Below are 16,686 nucleotides of genomic sequence, written 5' to 3' on the forward strand. Positions count from 1 at the left end.
TATTATTTCCAGTTACCCGAGTAGGTAACTAATTCGTATGTTTAACTTAGGGAGTCAAATGCGGACAAGTTTTCAGCTGTCATCTGTATAAGGACAGCCCGTCTTGTGGTAATAGAAAAAGTGCTGTGGTAATATAATGGTTCTATCTGCGTATCAGTGAGTCTGTCTGTAACTAAAAAAATAACCGATCTTGAAGCAGTTTTTTCTTGCTTGGAATAGAAAGAATGTATACGTTATTGCACACCAGGAAACACGTACAAGGATACAAATCGACACATTGAACTTAGGTTGCACAAATAGCAACTAATAGTCCTTAGTTATAATTTAGAAAAACCTGTTTAAGCATATCATTTTCATGAGCATTAGCTCATAGCTACCAGACCTAAGGGTGAGTTAAGCCAGCTACGTTTAAATACTATAGAAACTCTCCTTATTTTCAATACCTTAAGCTGAGTGTAAATACCGCATCCTATACTTTTCTTACATCCGCGCACTTTCACCACGCCCCCCCACAAATCCCTCCCACCCGGGTGGGCGTGCCCGCATCCGTATATAAAGAATAAACTATCAGTATGTATGCTTGCACATTGCTACATAACTGTCTTGTGAAAAGTTCACCCATTGTTTAACGCTTACGATGTTTGCTTTGTGTTGTAAATACAAACACACGTATAAATGCGTTTGTTATTTTTTTACTTCGATTGCAAGTAGGCTTTGATTGCAATCCCACCTGGTACGAATGAATTTATCGAATGAAATCTTTGAGATGTCTCTCAATTAATTCAAAGTTTATATATAACGTAAGCTTACAGAAAAATCCTATTATAATATTAAGGATTACTTAAACGATAGAAAAGCTTGGGTGTGAATTGCTCTAACTTCATAGCTTATTATAAATTTACTGTGAGATGGTGATAACAAAAAAACATCACCCGGCTCAGTTTGTTGTGGGCTCTTCTTAGACCAGGGCGCGTTTAGAACCCTCGTAGCTTTAGGTTTAAGTTGGCGAACGAAGTTATCACCATCCCCTTACAATTATGTAAACATATTATGTGTATAAATAAATAAATAAAATAAATAAATATACTAGGATAATACACACATCGCCATCTAGCCCCAAAGTAAGCGTAGCTTGTGGTATGGGTACTAAGATGACTGATGAATAATTATATGAATAATATACGTAAATACTTATAATATATAGATAAACACCAAGACACTGAAAAACATTCATGTTCATCACACAAACATTGTCCAGTTGTGGGAATCGAACCCACGGCCTTGGGTCAGAAAGCAGGGTCGCTGCCCACTGCGCCAATCGGCCGTCCATGAACGCTTCATAAGTGCCTGTGATAGGTCTACATGAATAAAGAAATTTTGAATTTGAATTTACGTGATGATTCAGTAGAAGACAGTGACTGTTACCTGCTAGAGATATAGCAGATTAACGCATGCTCCTTAATCGGTTACTACAATTAAGCACCATCATCATATCAACCCATTACCGGTCCACTACAGGGTACGGGTCTCCTCCCACAATGAAAAGGGGTTAAGGCCGTAGTCCACCACGCTGGCCCAGTGCGTATTGGTGGGAGTCCACCTTTGAGAACATTATATAGAACTCCCAGGCATGCAGGTTTCCTCGCGATGTTTTTCTTCACCGTTGAAGCAAGTGATATTTTAATTACTTAAAACGCACATAACATTGAAAAGCTAGAGGTAGAGCTGGGATTCGAACTCGGCCTCCCGGAAGTGAAGTCGAGCTCCTACCCACTGGGCTATCACCGCTTCTCTACAAATCTCTATTGTACAAATTGAAAATATACCAAAAATAAGAAAATTAAAATAAAAAACATAAATATAACATCAAGTTACGTTAAAAACACAATGCAGTTACATTACTCACAGTACTGCAGGCATATACTCTGTATATTATAAGTATTTATGTGTATTATATTCATAACAATATACTTTGGGGCTAGATGGCGATGTGTGTATTTATTTGTTTATTTCATGGTAAGCAAACGTGTTCCAATCCGCAAATATGCTACAGTGAGGCGACTCTGTCAGCAGTGCGTTTAACGCCGAAAGAGTACGAGGTAATGGGAGATCCAACGCGGGACACTGTTCCGCAAGACGGGTTGGCGTCGCAGACGTAATTATTGGCAATAATAATTGAAGCAGATAAGCGGCAGAACTGATAGACAAATTAAGCGGCATACTGTGTGAGGGATTGCTGTTGTACAATAATTTACCTGAGGTAATTGTAAACACTAAAAGTTTACCAATATTATAACTGTAGTAGGATAGCGATGAGGCCACGAAAAGATGCGAATAAACATACAAATATCACTTTATTAATTTACTTTATAAACTATGACAATATGAACTTATCGTTTTACAACCTCGCAATTCACTTCATAACTCTCCAGAGAGCGTACCAACCCGCCAAGAAGAAAAACCCAATTTGCCGCCAAAACTCTTAGCCATCCAGGTAGGATCCAAGCAATTTGATTGGTTCCCGCCGTTATGCGTCTACCGGCGTTAACCAATCGGAGAATTAAGCCATCGTCCAGAAACCGATCGTCTCGTTCAAAAATAAAGATTAAATTAAAAAAATAACAAAGAAGTGGAAATAATAATGCTAGTTAAATTTAAATCCTAACACCAATATTTAAAAAACTTGTTATTGAACATGTACAAAATACCGTTCAGTTAATGTGATTTCTTCCTAATAAAACGATATGTATAATCGCTCGCTAAATTTTTCTTTAACCACCCGAAAAAAAATTTACTTTGATATAATATAGTACATTTATAACACACTTAGAGTTTTTGTATCTACTAATTTTAAAATGTTATTGTATTCTCGATGTAAGTGAACTATTGTGTTCTTTTTGAGAAATAAATGTCTTTAACTTGCCATGAAGATCTGTACAGTCTATCCTCCCAGTAAGAATCTTACAAACAGTAACGAGCTGATCATATTCTTGTGTTGTTTCCAGTGAGTCGAAGCGAAGTAGGATAATATCCTTGGAGGCGCCAGTACAGAAAGGCTTTTTGGATTTTTCCAACAGCATATATCCATAGCAAGCATATACCAAAAGAAGAGAATATTATTATTATTATTATTACTTTCATTAAGCTAATATACTCTGCGGAAAGCAGGAGAATCTGTGTGGTTTAATATATAATTTCTTTAATCCTGATACTCTACACCAAACAGATCTTCGGAAACGTACCCTTTACTTAATTGTTACAATGAATACTTGTTTTTGACAATTATTCATTGTAAAGTCAACATCTCCTGGGGATGCTAAGGTTTTAGAGTGAAACGTACGTAGAGGGTAGATCTGTTTGGTGTAGAGTATAACGATTGAAGAAATTATAAATTACACCGATGACTGAAGATCACTGAAATATACCAAACAATCGGCTCGGTGCAAATTGGTAAGGTGCGTCATCAAGAAGACAAAGTTAGCTTATAAAAAAACTTCTTTTACCCATGTTTCTGATAAGCTATGGAACACTCTACCGGCATCTGTGTTTCCTACCATGTATAACTCAAGTACCTTAAGGCAAGAGTGAATAGGCTTTTTCTAGGCAGCGCGCCCCAACCTTGACCTCATCATTGCCTTCAAACAGGCATGGCCTTTCCCATTCTACCCCACTAATATTTTAATACAAAAGTTTATATGGATGGATGGTTGGAGTTTGTTACTATCTCTTTGACGCAAAACTACTGAACGGATTTTGATTAAACTTTACTGTACTACCCGGCCCCCTAAAGGGCACGGGTCTCCTTCCACAATGGGTGAGCCACCGCGCCGGCTCAGTGCGTACTTTCCTGATGTAAGTTATATTTAATTACTTAAAATGCACATAACTTTAACAAAAGTCAAAGGTGCGTGACCTATTCAATGCGCTATCACCGCTTTACACTTTATAGGATATAACACGCTGTGTAAATTGGCCAAAATATACCTAACAATGCGTTTCTAGTTATTCAAGAAAAAAATCTATCACGTTATAAGTTTGATGATGTGTCTGTGTGTGTGTGTGTGTGTGTGTGTGTGTGTGTTTGCAGGGGCATGACTACTAGAATACTATACACTATGACCAACTTCAATGGCAGATTACATTTTCATTTTCACAACTCCATCAATATGTGTATTAAAGGAATGGCTTGACTAGTTGTATAATGTACACTGTATTGAAAGAATTGAATTTGTACATATTAAGACGTAGCAGCTTCTAGTAGTTTCAATATCGATCTTCAGTCCCCGAGAACACATTACCCGTGTTTACGACCTGACCCGTGGGTTCGCGTGTTAATATTTTATACAGACAAACACATTTATTGGCTGGTCGATACGGGACGGGTCAATGTTGGCTTGACACTGTAGTTTTTATTTGCTGACAGCTTCACCTTCACAGATAAACTTTGTGCTAAAGGACGGCACTGAAGACTGTGGAAAGAATCTGTTTTGGCCCGTAACCATAGTTTAGATTATCTGTAGTCTGTGACGTTTTTTGAACTTGTCAAGCTGTTAGATACAATATGTACAAAATACATATATAAAAACTTATTGTTTATTTTCCTGACATTTTTCTTCTGCTGAATTAATGAAGTAATTGTGATCAATTAACAATTACTTGTAGTGTAGTAGTTTGACGGTAGACTAGCGCAGTGGGCAGCGACCCTGCTTTCTGAGTCCAAGGCCGTGTGTTCGATTCCCACAACTGGAACATGTTTGTGTGATGAACATGAATGTTTTTCAGTGTCTGGGTGTTGATCTGATTCTGTAAGTATTTATGTATATTATTCATTTATATATTCATCAGTCATCTCAGTACCCATAACACAAGCTACGCTTACTTTAGGGCTAGATGGCGATGTGTGTATTGTCGTATAATTTTTTTTTTACTAAGTATAACTTCCCCATAGACTGTAAGCTCACCTGCATAACCTGTTAGGGTTATGGCAGTTAAATATAACTCATACCCCACTTATCATCATCATCATCACGTCAACCCATCACCGGCCCTCTACAGAGCACGGGTCACCTCCCACAGTGAGACGAGATTAAGGCCGTAGTCCACCACACTGGCTAAGTGCGGATTGGTGGACTCCACACTTTGAGAACTTTATGTAGGACTCTCAGGCATGCAGGTTTCCTCACGATGTTTTCCTACACTATTGAAGCAAGTGATATTCCAATTACTTAAAACGCACATAACATAGAAAAGTTAGAGGTGCGTTCTGGGATTCAAACTCTACCCCCCGGAAGTGAAGTCGAGCTCCTACCCTACGCACCATCACAGCTTTACAGGGTTGAAAAAATACTGGATAGCTTAGCCTGTAGTTGTTTACATTACAAGTTTCGAATTTATTCCACGACTTTTTTTACGCTACACGATATCGTACCGAAACGGTAAAAATCCAACTTTGACATAAAAAAAATTTGACAACACAAAAAGATAGATAATAAGATAAGAAGATATTTAAATGGGTAAAATAAAATTACGTTTGTTTCTAAAATAAAAAAAATATTTATCACCGAAGTTTTGGAATACGGGACGCATCTGTGTTTAGTTAATTTTATAATTTATATTCCACATTTTATTGCGTAAGTTAAATTAACGTACTCGTGTTTATTTTACTGTCTTTATATTGATCGGACGTAAAGCCTGTTTGTCAGAACCGCGGGATGTAAATAGTGAAATCAGATCATGTTTCATTTGATTTCACTACTACTACTGTTTTAGTAGTGTAATATTAGAGACCTTAACAGATGGACAGATAACATCATGCAACTCGCAGGAAGTTGATGGATAAAAGTAATACAAACCGTAGCTAGTTAAAATCCCTATAAGACACCTATGTCCATCAGCGGACGTCCTGTGATTAATGGCCTTAGGATCCTCATGTAGTTTTTTCAACTCCACAGACAGACAAATCCTTTATATTTACTTGATATGAACAGCGCTTGTATGCTAGTTTGCAAAAACCGTAGTCTTACACATAAAATCAATATTTTAAATGTTACATCAAAATAATTCGTCGCAAGCCACCCTCCCACAGACTGTAGTGATGCACAGTGCATTATCGATATGATAATTAGTGTTCTACATTATCGACATTATGATGTCGAGACTGCACTTACCAGAGACTATTGGGATAGGGGTGTAGAAGTGAGTTATCGATATTAATCAACATAAATCTATTATTTCTTCCTTCTGTTTTGAACCGTCAAAACATAGAATCTACAAGTTTTTGACATCATCATAACATATGCACAGAACTCTTTTCACACTTAACTCCTTATCAGCACTCCAATAAAGATAGAAGGGTTTTTAGATTTATGTCATATTAAACGTATACTTGTTTATATACCACACAACATAATATATTAGTAACAATTAAAACTATGTTGGTTTTTGACAATTACTTAAAGATAATATTTCGCAGCAAAGGGATACCCATGCTATGTGATATCATACGCAGAATTTTGTTGCTGCATCGCCAGACTTTCGTCCGTATCGGAAAAGGTTTTTTCCCCAGATGGCATCAAAAAAAACCCGCCCCATCGCATCAAATATAGCTGAAACACAATACGCGCTTGCCACAGTATCATCCTAAACGCTTCACTATAAAAAATGCTAGAGATAATAGTCGCGGGTGAGTGTTTCTTTGCCGTTCTTTACGGCTTCAATGTCTAATAAAAGTATTTATACAATCGATCACTTCTAAAAAGATTTAAACTAATAATTCGTGCAATTCAAGTTTATATGTTCTAAATAGAGTTTCGCAGTTTCGAGTTTAGCAGTTTTCGAGGTTCAGATTAGAACTTCGAAAACTGCTACAACTATTTTCATGAAACGCTTTTCTTCTTACATCGATACATTTCTTAGTTCGCATCCCTATTCTATAGCAGTGCAATAATTTTCGTACAAAATACAGCACTTTAGCTTCGCCAGTTACTTTCGATACCGTATTCTCGACTTCTTTTATACAGGTTGCTCCAATTTTCTCATAACGAAGCGAGGTTTTAAAGATACCATAGATGAAATTGCATTTCATCAATCATCATTTCATGTTACTTCTAAATTAACGCAATTTGTTCCACCGACAATGACAGCGGGCATAAGAATTAAATATTTGCAATGCAAGGCTCAAAAGTTTTGTATTTCATATTATTTAATACCTATGTAATATGTATCCTATTTACTGTGTTTACTTGACGTACTAGTCCGGAGTTAATAAATTGGTGCTGTCCAACCCCGTACCTCGGAGAGTCTGTTAAGCGGTCGTTCCCAGTTATCGTGTTCCAAAAATAATCGGTAAAATGCCAGTGTAATGCGCAAGCATAACTTTACCCTCTAGGGCTTTATCTTATCACCCTTGTGAGAGCAAGCCCATGCCCAGCAGTGGGCCATGATGAGTGATAATAAGATTTGCTCGTAAAGTGAACACCCTGTACACGCGGTAATGAGTGAGCACGTACAGTGCGATGTATATTTAAATTTGATACCTAAGCTACGTTACGCCGGAACTCCGCAATGTTTATACATAAACATGTGTGTTTGTATTTACGTTCTCACTTACCACCCTAAATAGAGTACATCCAATGCAAGGACTGAGTATAGAGATCATTAACTGTGTTTTGTCTGGCGGGAGGCTTTGGCCGTGGCTAGTTACCACCCTACCGACAAAGACGTGCCGCTAAGCGATTTAGTGTTCCGGTGCGATGTCGCGTAGAAACCGATTAGGGGTATGACTACCATACTCCATAACAGGTTAGCCCCACGGCCTTGGACTGAGATAGCAGGGTCGCTGCCCACTGCGTCAATCGGCCGTCAATAGTTCTATTAATACTGACTCAGTGACCCAGAGTCAAAACGTACGAAACGTCTTACAAAAATAGTAAAAAATAGGGTAACGGGACATTTATTACTGGATTGCTTATTAGTTTTATGGACGTCTATGTCCTCGTCTAAAATGAACTTAAGACCGTGTCTTAGCTACAGGATTCGATTTAAGTAAGCGTTTTAAGCATGTTTTTTGCATATTTTTTTGCTTTCTAGAACTTACGAGTATAAGTCGTCATCACAAACTAAATTTTACACTTTTATAAAAAAAAAATATCTACACTTTGTCACCATTGTCAAATCATTGTGTGTCAAACATTGGCGTGCATAGAGGGCACGCACAGGGTATGGAGATTATATAAAATGATAAAAAAACGAGTTATAATAAACTTAAGGATAGTTAGTTTTTATAACTCGTACTGCATTATGTGTTTTAAATGTCTGGATATGGGTTTTGCCTGAAATAAAGAAAATTATTATCATTATTATCATTAATATAACTCATTTTATATCATCTGCATACCCTGTGCGTGCCCTCTATGCACGCCAATGTTTGACACAGTAAAACAACCAAAATACTCAGTTGTGACCATATAAGGTATTTTTAAATCTATTCCAAAATTTTAATAAATAACTAGGAAAAACGTACTTCAAATTTTACTCGGACGGTTTTCGGGAATCGTACCCTTCTTTCCTTGGCGTGGTGGAAAACTTTTATGGCTACCTCTGACTCTTGGGCAGGCTGAGGGTCCTGTGGGGCTCCCCCACTCTAATGGTGGTATAAACGAACTAAAAACAACCACGGCATGTCCCTCTTGTCAACCGTCAGACCCAGAGAGATCTTACTTTGTCTTGTACATTTATACATGTGGACGTCGGGGGCTCCATTTGTTGAGGTGTCAGTAATTCCTTAGGTACCCTGGGGTGTCACAGGGAGTACTCGAAATGAAAGATGTTAATGCGACTCACATATATAATGGATACACCGTGTTTCCCAAGCAGAGACGCGCCGAGTACTGTCGTTTCGCGCGCAGGCAAACTATCCATATATGTATATATATAAGTACAATCCACATGTATCCACAGTCTATAAACATTTTATTAATAATCAACGGTTATCGGACGGTTTTCGGGCATTTACCCTACATTTCTGATGGAAAGGCGCTTTTATGAAGGCAATCTAATTAGGACCCCTAGGTACGTCAAAACTATAAGAAAAACATCAACTCATATTCTAGACACGAACTGCTAAATAATCCAGGCTTCGGCTGCATTTTATTGCCTACTGCAGACGACGGCAACATTTAGGTTTAATACACACTGTTTATTGCTTTCGAGTGTAAAGAAGTGCGCGCACTTGCAACTTTGATCTTTGCTATAGTTTCATGTCTTTTTAATTTTTTTTTGTGTTCCTTCCTATTTTCCTCCGACATGAGGAACAGACCGACCTAGTTCTAACCTCTGGTTGGAGACTGTTCTAGGTCGGTTTCACTCAGTTATTGTATTTGCTCTGTTTTGTGTATTTTCATAAACATTGAGGTGCGGATTTGTCATTCGGTTTATATTCTTATCTATCAAGCTGATTATATGTTCCATGCAAGGTAGCTCTTGACTGCAATCTCACCTGGTGGTAAGTGATAGTAAATGGCATTAAACCCATACCCCTTATCAGCTTCCACTATACAACGGAAGCCTTCCAGACCAGACCAAAAAAAAAAACAAAAAAATCCCAAATTGCCCCTGCCGCACCGGCGATCGAACCAAGGACCTTAGCTCATAAGAGCTCAGCGTTCACCACTGTGAAATCCCAGGTCGTCAAGAACTTAAATATTTACGAAGATTTCATCACCATCTCCCACTGCTGGGAACAGGTCTCCTCTATCCGAGGAGGGTGGGATTCAGCGCTTACTCTAGGCTAGTAAGAAAAACAACATGTGATAATATTCTTGGCGAAATAGTATTTAAACACAAGCTAAAAAATTTATACCTTAACTTACAAATTGAAGCAGCGAGATTTGTCTATGCAAAATGAGTACTGTTTGGAATTATGTATATGTTATGTATTTATTTTTTGTTTTTTCTACAATTTCATTTTATTTTTTTTAATTACTTTTATTTACCTACTTGTTTAATTTAAGTTTGCGTTAGTTTTAGTTTTATTGGCTCTCTTTTACAGTTTATTTGGATTTTTTTTTTCTTTTATTTAAATTTCTTTCTTATTTACTCGGGCGTCGCGGTTGTTTGCTCAGTCGGATACTGGTGCAGACTGAAAATCAGCGCTGAGCATTGTTGCTAATGCACAGCATAAGGCTGAGTTTGCGGCCATTTGCCATATTGTTAATATTAATGGATGATTCTTTTAGTTATTAATCTTGTATTAGCAATAGTGTATGGCAATAAAGAATTTTTATTATTATTATTATTATTAAAAGGGGGTGGGTACTAATCCGGTGAGGTAGGACAGTATTTATGAAAAAGGACAATATTTGACACTCCAAATTTTCCAGACATCAGAAGTGTTTTAGAATTTCACTGTAAAAAGTTTTTGTTTCGAATACGCAGTGACATTCATAACATTAGTATTAATTAAATATGAATAAATATATTACAACAAAACACACATAGCCATCTGGCAATCACACACGTACACACTAAGATTAACTTTAAACTTATACCACGCCGTCGTTTTTGCGTCGGTGGTTAAAAACGGCCACTTGAAAAAATAACTTTGAGTTACTAGTTATTCAATTATTATCGATATTAAATGCCCGGCTGTCGCGAGCTATCAAATACAAAAGATGCTCGTCTACACACGCCCTTACAATATTTTTATAGTTCACTTTATTACAACTGCTCCAATCTTGGAAACATACGAAAAAAGACCTTTATTAGTTCATTAAAATATTTTAATCAACTTTTAACAGCAGAGGTTAGCTTTAATTACACTGTTATTCGACAAAAATAATTATCAAGAAAAAAAACGTGTGTACTTATGTACACGCGTTAGAAGTTAAACTCCTTTGGCGTAACAAGATAAAAATACTTTTCGAAATTTTTATCTTGCGCCTTATTCTACGTTTGTAGAAAAAACGATGCAAAAAAGGTATTTCAGACATTTAAAGTTTTATTATAACGCATTATCTAGTTAAATAAAGTTTATTTAACTAGATAATGCGTTAGATAATGCGTAGTTCTCACGCAAACTTGAAGGTGTCAGTTTATTGTGCGCGCGTTTTTTTTTATTTACTCTCATAATTTATCTGTAACGCGTCAAAAGAAGTATAACGTCAAATATACTTTCAGCTAAAGAGCTGTTTATCAGCTTTTAATGGTTAATTTTTTTTTATTAATAATAATTGACGCACTAAACATGGACATCCCGCTGTAACAAACTGAGTAGATTTTCGCTCGGAATTCGCACTGTTATTAACACGTCCTTCAAGTGCCGCCCTGTACGAATCAGCCTGAGTAGATGTTAAACCTTACTCGCAATCTATTAACATGGCACTGCAGAGCGCAGACCGAGTCCTTAAAATTGACCGAATATATATATTACTAGCTGTTGCCCGCGACTTCGTCTGCGTTTGATTTTGTTTTTAAAGTATTCAGTATCGCTAAGCCTTAAATGAGCATAGTTGTATATACATATAACATGTGACTGTCAATTAATTATAGACAAATAATTTGCAATAAAATAAAATTGTGACTTTACTTAAAGATCTAAGCTATCCTATCTCTTAAGTTGGACCAGACTGCTCACGGTGTGCCAATTTACTTTAAAATCGGTTCAGTAGTTTAGGAGTCCATCGCGGACAAACATCGTGACAGGAGATTTATATATATTAAGATTATTGGGACGATGATGTCAGACAAGTGGCAGGAGTCACATGGAACAGAGTGGCTCAAGAAAGAAAGTAATGGAAAAGGTCGGAGGAGGCCTATGCCGACTGGCAAGCAGATCTAGTAAAGATCTAGGAACAACTTATGACCATAGACAAATTGAATAATTTTTCTATTCATATCAACAATAAAATGACAAGTGCCAGAAGAAAAATATAAAATAATGCTTGTTTGAATCTGTGTCAGCGCGCCATTTATTTCCAACCGTGACGGCGTGTGGAGCTGAGGGTTTTCTGGATTTTATAATAAATAAGTACAGTGTTTTGTGTAGTGACTAGGTTATTTTATGTTCATAAAGCAACAAGAAAGCTATTTTATCAATTGGATTTGTGAATTTCGTTGTATTTTTATCGCTATAAAGGTCAAATACCGGCACCATGTTTTAGCCATTTTCATGCGATTTCGGTGTAAGTTGACGCATTCTTTACGATTTTTTATATAGACTTATACTTCTATAAATAGCACTATGGTAAAGATAAATTATTTAGGAAGCCAATGCCGTTTACAGAATCATGAAAGGTGGGATAGATATTTATACGCATTTCCCTAAAAAGTGTCGTAAATGTAAATTTTTAAAAAAAAGAACGGCTTCCAAATATGATCTGTTTGAAACTGACATTTAGATCTTTGAGGATGGATTCAGAGGTTAAGAATCAAATGTACCAAGTGATCTGAATATAAGGCTACATTATTATTATATATTATTGTTGACATACAAATAAAAACATTTAATTTCATTTCAAAGCTTGCAAGGTTATTACGCTGGTTTAACGCTTGTTGGTTTGTTACCATAAATGTTAGTGTCCACAAGGAAACCGCACGCTTAAACTCTTATATTGGCAAGGAACGAAGTAATGGGAATAACCAATTGCATGTTACAGAACTGTAAAGGATATTCTGTTAAACCAACATAGTGTGACCATGATGTCGCACATTTCACATTTTTTTTTTAACTTTAAAAGAGGTACAATCGCGTAATGCATCATTTTGGCAAAACCTAAACAGTTTGCGTATCGTACGCATCGGAAGCTCACAAAAGAGTATTTATTTCCCGTTTTTGCAACTTTTTTGTCATTGATGCTTCGTTACAGTCCTATTGGCATGATGGTATATAAACTATAGCTCTATAACCTGTAGCAATATAATATATAGGTTCCAGCAGTGGCGTGCATAGAGGGTATGCACAGGGTATGCAGACGCTATAAAATGAAAAAAATGCCCAGTACAAGTTATTAATACTTAAGGGTAGGCTTTTTATAACTCTTACAATGCATATCCTTAAGTTTTTTATAACTCGTACTGGAGATTTTCTTCATTTTATATCATCTGCATACCCTGTGCATACCCTCTGTGCACGCCACTGGGTTCCAGAGATTACCGCGGTCTGCAAACAAACGCTTCAGCTTTAAAATATTAATATAGAAGTTCAAATGATATTCTGTCTGGCGGAGGGGAGCACTGCTGTCTTTTAAGTAGGAGATTCCTAGTTCGTTCCCTGGCGGCGCGTGCAATTAGAGAATTTAATTTTTTTTTCTTTCTCCTTCCGCCTACAAATTAAAGTAAATGCCTTACCCCTACTATGTTAGCCTGCTACCATCTTAGACTGCATTGTCACATATCACCAGGTGATAGTGCAGTGAAGGGCTAACTTGTATAGAATAAAAAACAATCATCATCATAACAAGTACTGGTCTACTTTCAGAATAAAAATGGTGTATGCCGTAAATCGGAGTATGGCAATAATTTTTTTTTATTATTACTATTATTATCTGTGTACACTTTAGTGTCTCAGCTAACAGCTGGTATTTCCGGTGTGACGGACCTAAGTCAAGTGCACAACCAGAGTAAAAAAAAAAAAAAAAAGTTTTAATTACTTAATAATTAATTAAGTTATTACTTAATAATTAATTAAGTTAATTATTAAGGTTGTGGGTTTGTATGTGTGTAGGGTTGTGTTTGTGGGAAATGTCATGTCTGTGTAGAAGGTTGTGGTTGGACATGATTGTGATTGTGCGTGGGTTCACCAGTTCGATGTGTTCTCTTCACTACCCTGTAAGAATTTATTATTATTAAATCGTGGTAATTACAGGCATATGCGGCTCAACACCTACGTCTTAGGTTAATGGACACAGGGTGGCACTTTGTAGGACCAGTAATTTACACACCCTGCAAAGTGTTACTCTGTTTATAGCCGATGATACCGTTTACCATCAGCACGGCTAGAATGGGCAGGAGACAAAAATTATATAATTTTGAATTATTTCATTGTTCTAATCAGGTTGCTTATTTCATAGTTTTTAAATGAAAATGTGAGATGGTGATAACGAAAAATAAAATAACAACCGGCTAAGTTTGTTGTGGACTTCTTCTTAGACCAGGGCGCGTTTGGAACCCGTAGCTTTAGTTTTAAAAGTTGACGAATTTATTTACCGCCATCAACTCACTCCTATGTCATATTTTACATGTAATGTACGCATAAAAAGTGCCATCTATGTGCCAATTTGAATAAAGAAATATTTGACTGACATTTTTATAAAAATCGCGCGACAGGGGAATTAATCGGGGAATAACTTGTTTAACATGTGCACCCGCTAAATCATGGAAACATGGAATAGGAAATGTTTATCCCCGTTTATTATCTTATATTTCTTGTGTGCGTGTGTATGTCACTGAACTCCTCCTAAACGGCTGGACCGATTTGAATGAATTTTTTGGTATGCGTTTGGGTGGCACCCTGCATGGTTTAAATTCACAAATCCGCCCGACAGATAGCGCTGGGGTCAGCTAGTTACATATATATATATATATATATATATATATATATATATATATATATAGTATTTATACGGCCGATTGGCGCAGTTTGCAGCGACCCTGCTTTCTGAGAAAATGTTTGTGTGATGAGCATGAATGTTTTTCAGTGTCTGGGTATATTCTAAGTATTTATGTATATAATTCATAAAAACATTCATCTGTCATCTTAGTACCCATAACACAAGCTACGCTTACTTTGGGGCTAGATGGCGATGTGTGTATTGTCGTACTATATTTATATTATTTTATATATTATTTGGATATAGTGCTGTCGGCGTTGAAAAAGCTGTGGGAGAAGATAATTTTTTATCCTTTCCCCGGGGATATTATTTTCTCCTGTCCATGCTAGCCGTGCTGGTGGAAAACCTATGAAAAAAGAAACATGGTCACCCTACGAGGAACGGTAAAGAGCTCTCACATCCCAAAACGGCGGAATGATATATGTTTACTCGCACTTGTAATTTTTATCGACTATTACAGAATTCAATTCCATGAGTCTGATGTTAAGGGTTCATTGCTGTTTTATGGTCCAATTTTTTGTACCATAAAAGAGTTATGGAACTCGTACATTTAGTGCTAAATAAAGGTGTTTCGTATGAATCTTTATGTCGACTGGCGCAGTGGTGGCGCCACTTGGGAGATATCCCGGGTTCCATCTTTCTATCCGGTTTTCTCAATTCTCTCTAACCTGTAGCTCTAGCATGCACACCACGAGAAAATTATGTCTACACATTATCTCGACTACCATACAAAACCCCACAAAAGGCTAGAACGGTCTGCCTTTTGTGAAGTTTGGTTCTAAGAAATCTAAAGAATTTTTTTTGTAGGCGTAAGATTTATTTATACAATAATAACTTTCAATGTGTAAGACGTATTTTACAAAATAATACAACAAATAATTCATTAAAATAAAATTAATATAAATATAATACGACAATATGCATTTACAAATTTCATTCAATAATTAAATTAATTATGATAAAATAAAGTTAATCCCGTTTCCGTTACCCGTTTCCCGTTCCCGTTAAATATATAGGAAATAAATAATAGATATATTACTAAAACACTACTACTGAGAAAAATACTGGTGGGGAAAAAAACCCCAGTAACAAAACTATAAATTTTTTTATGACAGTTCTGTAAAACTGGACTTTTTTCTTAACGTTAGACTTATTGGAAGTTTTAAGAAAAAGATTATGGTACAGTAACATTATGATAAGGTCTTTTTAGTTGCAAGTTTTCCTCGGTAGTTAATCTCTAATCGTTTTGTCCAACTAAGTAAGTTGTGAAATCTTTATCGGTTTATGCGATAAAAAAAACGATATTAATAGCTGATAAATATATACTGATAAATATACACTATATAAGAACAGATATTATGATCTATTCATACAAAGTAATAATAAAATTTCACTATAAAATTAAATTATATATAATTTTAGTGCCCTATATCTAACTATTTTCCTATTATAAAAGGTGAAATTGTCTTTTGTTTTTATATCATGTTACTTTTGGTAGAATTTTTTTTCAGTGAGCAAATTTTAATGCGCGATAACGGCGCGGTGGCAGCGCTTATTTCACAAAAAAAAAAATCAACAGTAATATTTTCGAATATCGTAAAAATAACACATTCCGTGTTATTAATGCAAAAATGCTCTAAAACGAAAAAAAAAGCAAACGAAGAAAAAAAAACACAAAAGTCCTATATACTCTAAGACTACATTTTTTTTATAAGATGGCGTGTGAATGCCTTTAGTTAATTCTCTTATAGTCTTCTTAGGTTCATAGAAGACTTTGAAACTGAGGTAAACTTTGGTCCATTTTTCTTCTCTTACTTGTTCATGAACTCTTTTTACTTGAACAGCATCTGCAACAATTTTTATATTTTAAAGAATTTCACCTTATTTAAGACTAACCTTTTATTCAACCAGCGTGTTTTACTTTGCACACTTCAAGGTACCTGTGCATCTTTAAAAAGCACCATATGGTCAAGTGGAACTGATTTAAAGACCATGGATGGTCAACGGAACTATACATTAATTAGTATTACACGGCTTGCGATTCAATTATGGTACAGGGCTGCTAAGAAATTTATGCTCA

General features: G+C 36.1%; 1 protein-coding gene across 1 annotated transcript in view; it reads right to left on the bottom strand.

The window, feature by feature from the left end:
• Window positions 1–16,438: 16,438 nt before the first annotated feature.
• Window positions 16,439–16,686, bottom strand: part of LOC120625002 — a 44,418-nt gene continuing 44,170 nt past the window's right edge. The window contains exon 24 of the mRNA XM_039891911.1: window positions 16,439–16,453. Within this exon, the coding sequence (XP_039747845.1) occupies window positions 16,439–16,453 (15 nt within the window). The remainder of the gene's footprint in view (window positions 16,454–16,686) is intronic.

This window comes from Pararge aegeria, chromosome 7, assembly GCF_905163445.1.
Source record: "Pararge aegeria chromosome 7, ilParAegt1.1, whole genome shotgun sequence".
Lineage (NCBI taxonomy): Eukaryota > Metazoa > Arthropoda > Insecta > Lepidoptera > Nymphalidae > Pararge > Pararge aegeria.